This window comes from Vidua chalybeata, chromosome 13, assembly GCF_026979565.1.
Source record: "Vidua chalybeata isolate OUT-0048 chromosome 13, bVidCha1 merged haplotype, whole genome shotgun sequence".
NCBI lineage: Eukaryota > Metazoa > Chordata > Aves > Passeriformes > Viduidae > Vidua > Vidua chalybeata.
Window position 1 is genome coordinate 20696304 of NC_071542.1, and position 7251 is coordinate 20703554.

General features: G+C 64.0%; 1 protein-coding gene across 2 annotated transcripts; it reads right to left on the minus strand.

Annotated features, from left to right (window-relative positions):
* Nucleotides 1-544: 544 nt before the first annotated feature.
* FES (FES proto-oncogene, tyrosine kinase) lies at nt 545-6482 on the minus strand. 2 transcript variants are annotated; one of them, XM_053954804.1, is made up of 19 exons: nt 6360-6482; nt 5421-5609; nt 5153-5326; nt 4988-5084; nt 4435-4618; nt 4165-4302; nt 3937-4056; nt 3731-3853; nt 3477-3663; nt 3318-3395; nt 2897-3106; nt 2678-2800; nt 2421-2474; nt 2181-2299; nt 1885-1979; nt 1666-1789; nt 1397-1554; nt 1072-1194; nt 545-927 (listed from the first exon to the last, which is right to left on the minus strand). In XM_053954804.1, the coding sequence occupies exons 1-19, from the start codon at nt 6480-6482 to the stop codon at nt 785-787; spliced, it is 2562 nt and encodes an 853-aa protein (XP_053810779.1). In that variant the 3' UTR covers nt 545-784. The 2 variants fall into 2 exon arrangements, with proteins under 2 accessions (XP_053810779.1, XP_053810778.1); XM_053954803.1 differs by having other exon boundaries at nt 3937-4302; nt 5421-5668; nt 6360-6428.
* Nucleotides 6483-7251: the final 769 nt, after the last annotated feature.

Sequence of the window (7251 nt, forward strand, 5' to 3'; positions counted from 1 at the left end):
GCCATTCCCAGTGCCAGTCCCAGTGCCAGTCTTCCCAGGGCCATTCCCAGTGCCATTCCCAGTGCCAGTCCCAGTGCCAGTCCCAGTGCCATTCCCAGTGCCATTCCCAGTGCCAGTCCCAGTGCCATTCCCAGTGCCAGTCTTCCCAGGGCCATTCCCAGTGCCATTCCCAGGGCCATTCCCAGTGCCATTCCCAGTGCCATTCCCAGGGCCATTCCCAGTGCCATTCCCAGTGCCAGTCTTCCCAGTGCCATTCCCAGTGCCATTCCCAGTGCCAGTCCCAGTGTCATTCCCAGTGCCAGTCCCAGTGCCATTCCCAGTGCCAGTCTTCCCAGGGCCATTCCCAGTGCCAGTCCCAGTGCCATTCCCAGTGCCATTCCCAGGGCCGTTCCCAGTGCCATTCCCAGGGCCATTCCCAGTGCCATTCCCAGGGCCATTCCCAGTGCCATTCCCAGGGCCATTCCCAGTGCCATTCCCAGGGCCATTCCCAGTGCCAGTCCCAGTGCCATTCCCAGTGCCATTCCCAGTGCCATTCCCAGTGCAGTACAAGCCCGTGTCCCCTCACAGCTCCTAGATGCACAGCTGCAGAGCTCGTGTGTTTATTGTACAAGATGAAGCGGGGCAGGAGCTGTGGGCGCCATGTCCCACCCTGAGGTGTGCAGGAGCCCCTGCCCTGGGGCTCAAGCACCACACAGCCACCTCGCAGCACCCGCTGCCCAGACGGGGCTCTGCTGCACCCCCAAGCACTGCCATGGGATGGATCCAGGGCCCCTGGTGCTCCCTGTCACCGCTGCCTCTTGCGGATGGCAATGAGGTCCTGGTGGATGGTGCAGAAGCTGGGCCGCTTGCGGGGGTCATACTCCCAGCAGCGCTGCATCAGCTGGTACACCTCCTCAGGGCACTGCTCGGGAGGGTCCAGCCGCATACCTGGGGCAACAGGGATGGGGGCGTGCATCACCGGCCCCTCACCCCCCACAACCCCGTGTGGCCCATCCCACAGGCACAGCTCCACAGTGCTGCACCCACAGCTCACGGTGGCTCTCAGGAGCCAGCCCCAGCCGTGTCCCCTACCATGCTCCACTGCCTCCCGCGTCTGCTGGTTGCTGAGGTTGGCATAGGGGACGGCACCCAGGCTGAAGGCTTCCCACAGCAGGATCCCAAAGCTCCAGACATCACTCTCTGAGCTGTATCGGCCTGGGGACATGGGGCAGGACAAGTGGTGACACGCACATCACCACTACCCAGCTGTGCCCATGCTCCTGAGGGCTGAGGTGCTCGAGGTCTCTGCCTCCCTCCCCAGGACCAGGTGCGTGGGAGTGGGACAGTGCCAGACTCCTGGCTCCTGGCTCCCAGATAAGCTGCGGGGTGCCAGGCCATGCCCAGCTCCAACCTGTACCATAATTGAGTGCTTCAGGGGCCGTCCACTTGACAGGGATTTGCTTCATCCCCCCTGTGGAGGCATAGATGCCATCCTCCTCCTCCCGTGACATCCCAAAATCACTGATCTTCAGGGTGTTCCTCTCCGTCACCAGGCAGTTGCGAGCAGCCAGGTCCCTGAGAGCGCCCCAAGCAATCAGCTGTGTGCCCAGCTGTCCCTGGGGCTCCACCTGGCACGGGATGGGGTGGTGAGGATTCCAGAGCTCCCCCTGTCCTGCCAGGGCCCACCTGTGGATGCAGTGCTTGCTCTCCAGGTACTCCATGCCGGCGGCAGCATTCTCCGTCATCTTGACCAGCTCCTTCACCCGGAGGTGGGGACCCTCACTGCGCAGGAAGGTCAGGAAGTCCCCCCCTGTGCCCGGATTGCAGAGGCGGTGGGTGCCGGGCACCGCTGACGGGCTCACCCACGCGTGGGGGCGTGGGGACCGCGGGGACGGGGCCGCTCACCCTGCACCAGCTCCATGACAATGTAAATGGGCTGTTTCTGCGTGCAGACACCGATGAGCCGCACAATGTTCGGGTGTCTATACTGCTTGAGAATCCTGTGGGGACAAGGATGGGCACTGTGAGGGTAGGGGGCCCCGGCTGCCCTGGGCACAAGCCACCCGTTGCCATCCCCAGGGCACTCTGCCCAGCCAGCCTGGGGACACAGCCCTCAGCACGAGGGTGGTGCAGTCCCAGCAGTGTCAAGCAGCTCCAAGAGTGGACAGATGTGACAGGAGAAGCCCAACAGCCACACGGACCTGGCTTCCTGCAGGAACTTGGCCTTGAGCTCAGGTGGGAGGGTTTCCCGGCAGGATTTCACAGCAACGGGGGAGTTGTCAGCACGCAGGCGTCCGCTGAACACTTCCCCAAAGTTACCCTTCCGAGACACAGGTGCACCAGGCTCAGCTCGCCATGTGGCCCAAGGCAACCCTTGTCCTCCTGCAGACGCTGTGAGGACAGCCCTGCCCTCCTGCAGACCCCACAGCACCCCATCTCACTCGACCAATGCGTTCCCCCAGCAGCACGTCCTCGTGGTTGAGCACCCATTTGTCCTGCAGCAAACAGACACCGGTGAGCTGCCCCTGGCCCACAGACCCCTGCAGGCCCCTCTCAGGCAGAGCCCCAGGTCCAAGTTCCCCTGTCTAGCTGGAGAAGCATGCCTGTGGCTCTCAGCCCAGCCATCGACAGGAGAGAGGGCCGGGCAGAGCTGCCCCTGTGCAGGGGGCTCCATCCTCCTCCCCACTGGCTGTGTCACCTTGGGCACAGCCCTGGCCAGGACAATGCCACTCTTGCGGGTGATGGGCTGCTGGCTCTGCAGGAGGTGCTGGATGAGCAGCGGAATGGTGGGGAAGCTGTCACCCTCCAGCCGAAACATGTTCTGCAGGGAGGGAGGCCAAGAGGTTGTGATGGGCAGGAACCTGCACCTGCCCATGCAAGGCCACCCCAGCTATGCCCCCTGCTCGTGGTCACTCACACTGACAGCCTGGATGATGAAGTGCCGGGGCTGCCCATCCCACAGCACGCTGAGCACGTACTCCTGCTTGCCCTGGCTCTCCCGCACCAGGAAATCCCCACTGCAGGTCAGCAGCTCCTGTACCTCCGAACGCGGGATGGCCCCGTGGTACCAGACCTGCTGGCACAGCGGCTTCTGCACGTCTGGGATTAGGGGCACGGGGGGTGGCAGCTGGAAGGAGACAAGGTGAGCCCAGCCATGCACACTCCTGAGTTGTGCTGGAGGTGGGGCAGCAGCAGTGTCTGAAAGCTGTGCCAGGGTAGGTGGGAGCAGAATCTGGAGGTGCTGAAGCAAGGGGGGCTGTGTGGCCAGAAAGGAGAGGACAGGCTCAGCAAGGCAGCTGGGTGGAGAGCAGGGTGGCTGGAGGCACCCAGGGACTCACCGAGTACTTTGGGCTGAAGATGCCCGTGATGTGGTTCTTGAGGGTCTCCAGTGCACTGGCCCCGCTCCGCTCCTGCTCCTGGAAGGAGGCACGGGCTGTGCATCAGCCGTGCACCCCTTCCCTGCAGCTTCCAGAGCACAGGAGGCCAGACCGACTCACCGTGGAGGAGACGGACTGCCGATCCTCTGGCAGAGGCAGGGCAGGCAGGGGGTCCCTGACGCCCAGCTCTGCCAGCTTCTTGGCCAGCAGGTCCCGCTGCAGCTGCAGCTTGGCCTGGGCACAGAGGCAGCGCTCGAGCTGCTGCCGTGCCTCGTGCAGCCCCTGCCGCCTGCCCAACAAGTGCACCCTGGGGAGGGGACAGGGTGATCAGCACCCGCTGCCCTGGCCCCTCACCCCCCTCTGCTGCACCTCACCGCTCCCCGGGGCTCCGGCCCTGCTCCTCATCATGGATCTCTGCCTTCAGCTCCTGCATCTGCTGCTCCTTGATACTCACGGCCTCTGTGGCAGCCACTAACTCCTCCTCAACCGATGTCAGGCTGCAAGAGATGTGTGTCAGCAGGGGCTTAGCCCCTGCCCCTCAGCCCCTCACCTGCCCCTGCCCACGGCTAGTCCCACTCACCAGTGCTGGACACTTTCAAGGGTCAGCTCATTCAGCTGCAGCTCCCCCGGCACCAGGTTTTCTGTGTCCTCCAGCAGGCTCTCATCAAAGGACACAGTTGGTGGGACCTCAGATTCGTACCTGTGGGCATCCAGGACAGCTCTGCCTCCACTTGCCCCGTGCCGGCCGCTGCCACCCAATGGCAGCAGGGCCGTACCCGGCAGAGGCTGCGGCTGCGTGGAGCCATACTGGTGGCTCTGGATGAAGCTGCTGTACTCAGTGGCAGGGTCGATGGCCTGGATGGCACTGGCAATCTCCTGGTGCACGGCCAAAAGATCCTCCTGTACCAGGCTGCTGATGCTGCAGTACTCCCTGAGGATCTCCTTTCTGCGGGAGCAGTGCTGGTTCTGGGGGGCCATGGGGGTGCCCAGGGGTAGGGAGTGGGGTGCAGGGCTGGCTGCAGGGCACAGGACAGGCAGTGGGGCACGGGGTGGGCAGCGGGGCAGGCAGGGCTCTTACAGGACAAGGACCATCTCCTGCTGCAGACTGTAGAGGGACTGATGCAGGCTGGGCAGCACCCGCTGGTAGTGGTGCTGGTGGTGCAATGAGGCCGCCTGCACAGCCAGCACATACTGGTTGTGCAGGGCATGGAGCTTCCAGAGGCTGCGCACATACTTCTCCTTCGCCTTGTCCCGCTCCTTGTCTGTGGAGAGAGGCTGTGGAAAACCCCAACCGCCAGCACATCACCTGTCCCAGCACCCGGGCAGGGGTCAGAGCGTGAGGGCTGGGAGAGGGTCCCAGGGCAGGCAGGGGGACCAAGCCTGCAACCAGGGTGGTTACACTGTGACACAGAGATGCTCCTGACCCACAGCGTGGTGTCCCAAGGCCCCCAGCCTTCTGCCTGGCTTCCTGGGGGCCAGGCTGGGCTCTCCTCTATGCTGCCCAACCCCAGAACCCCCACCCGCTCCAGGCTGGGCTGTAGCTTCCACAGAGTGCGGGGTCATGCTCCAGCCACCCTTGACCCATAAGGGAAGCTGGGAGGTCACGCGGGGGACAGGGGCCAGGTTGGCACCTTTGCTGGCCTCCTGGTACTTGCGCTTGGCCTGGGCGCTGTCACGGGCCAGGCTGCGGTACTGTGCCTTCAGCTTCTCCATCTCCTGCTGCGTTGTCTGGAGAGGGACACAGTCAGGGAGTGGGTCCAGCACATTCTCTTGTTCCCCTGCTGGCTCCGACATACCCGGCTATACTCCTGGCTGAGCTGCTGCCACTGCTCGCTGAAGGCTTTGCGCAGCTGCTGCTTGTCGCGGATGAGCAGGCTCAGCTTGGCCAGCGGCCCCGCTGCCAGGTCCTCCGCATGCCTCCTCAGGATCTGGCTCAGCGTCTCTGTCCGGCTCACCAGCACCCACCAGGACTGCGAGAGAGGGAGTCGGGGATGGCGTGGAGATGGCATCCTCCAGCACCCCACGGGCTCTGCAGGGCGCAGTCCTACTCTGAGGCATCGCTACCTTCTCGAGCTGACCCCCATGGTCGCCATGGAGCTGCCAAGAGCCCTCCTGCTTTTCCAGCTGGGACAACATGTGGTGCAGCATCCCTGCGTACTCCCGGTCACTCTTGGCCCGCTGTGACATCCACTTCTTCATCAGCTCCAGGAGGCGCAGCTCCCCATCCTGCAGCCGCAGCAGTGCGCTGTGCCCCTGCGGGCACCACAGCTCCGGCCCAAAGCCCATGGCACCACTGTGCAGCCAGGGGAAGTCTGCCGGGCACCAGGACAGCCTGAGCTACAGCTGCTGCCCTGCACTGCCTGCACCAGTGGCCAGGGCCCTTTGCATTTCACACCCTCCTACCCCATCATCTGGTCTGCGCAGCAGAGATGGCCCTCCCCACCCAGGCTGTTGTGCTCCAAGCTCAGTGGGAGCTGGGGCCTTTGGGGATGGTGCTGGGAAGGAGGAAGTGTGGAGCCATACACAGCTGTGTCATCTCTGCCATGCACAGGGCTGCTCCCCAAGGGCAGCGCAGCTGTGCCCCCCACCCCTGGCAGGCACCAGCCCCTCCTCTCTGCCAGCTCCAGTCCTGCCCTGCCCTTTGGCACTGTGACCCCGATGCCCACAGTGGGGGAGCTCCCTGGGGCTGGGACACTGGTGGGAAGCCAGCAGAAGCAGAGGAGGGTGCTGAGTCCGAGAAAGGTGCTGAACCTGGATACACCCCAGCATGCAGGACTCCAGTAAGGCTACTGGGAGTCAAACTGATCCCAGTGGCAGTCCCGGGGTGCCCTGCCCTGAAGCAAGAGTGCAGCAGGAGCGGGAGAGTGCTGGGGCACCTCCCTGTGCAGCGCAGGATGTCTCCAGGCACAGCCCTTGACCTCACCAAGACCTACCCCCCAGCCCTACAAAGGAGTCCCCCTGTCTCTCCTAGTACCTCACCGGGGCACAGTCCTTCCAACCTACATTTGTTGCTAGGTCTTCGTTGTGAGGCTGCTGCTGGTGTCCTGCTGGGGCCGGGACTGACGCGGTCTGGGCCTGGTGCAGCTCTGGCTCCTGGGGAGGAACAGGAAACCCAGTGCTGACCATACAGCCATTGCGAGATTTCCTGCACTTCCTCCCCTCCCTGCCAGTCCCCACGCCAGCAGCCGACGGCAGCACACAGTTCTGCTGCAGCCAGGCAGTTCCCAGCCCCACCACACCTCCCATCTGTCTCCCACCAGGGCCTGACACCACCAGGTCCAGCCCTGCACACCTAGGGCTCCACTGCTCCTGTGGAGCCTTCACTCAGTGCCAGTCCCTCCCAACAAAGCCCCCTCAGCCGTGCCTGGTCCTGCCTGACTCCTAGTCCTGCTCCATGTCCCAGTGTATCCAAGAGACTGCAGGACCTGAGGGGTCCTGAGGACTCTGTGTAGCCCCACTGAACTGTGGCCACCCTGTCACCATCCCCGAGCCAGGCCCTGGTGACCGTGAAAGGCTGCAGGACAGAGCACCCACTGAGGGGCACCCAGACTGCCATGCCCCAGCCCTTGCTGCCAGCCTGCATCCACACAGCTGGGATCACAGTCCCTGTGGCAGCCCTGGGCACCTCCCCTTCAAAGGGCTTCGCTGGTGCCACGGTGGCACTGCTCAGCCCTGGCAGCTGCCACCACCACTGCCACTGCCCAGTGGCACAGCCCAGGTCAGCTCCACTCAGCTCAGCCTTGCCACCGCCTGGGTGTTTTGGCCTGAGCCCTCTCCTGCGACTGGCAGGGAGGCTCCGGCGCCAGAGGAGTTTCAATGTCACCTGCAGGACACTGCCGGGCCGATTCCACTTTTAGAGGAAGTCAGGGAAAAAGCGTGTCAGCCGGGAGCTTTG

Excerpts from the sequence above, each read along its gene's own strand:
- FES (XM_053954803.1), bottom strand. The coding sequence starts at position 5,642 with ATGGGCTTTGGGCCGGAGCTGTGGTGCCCGCAGGGGCACAGCGCACTG. Across the intron at positions 3,854-3,936 it reads CTTGAAAGTGTCCAGCACTG|CCTGACATCGGTTGAGGAGG; the intron begins GTGAGTGGGACT and ends CATCTCTTGCAG. Across the intron at positions 2,475-2,677 it reads TGGCCAGGGCTGTGCCCAAG|GACAAATGGGTGCTCAACCA; the intron begins GTGACACAGCCA and ends TGTTTGCTGCAG.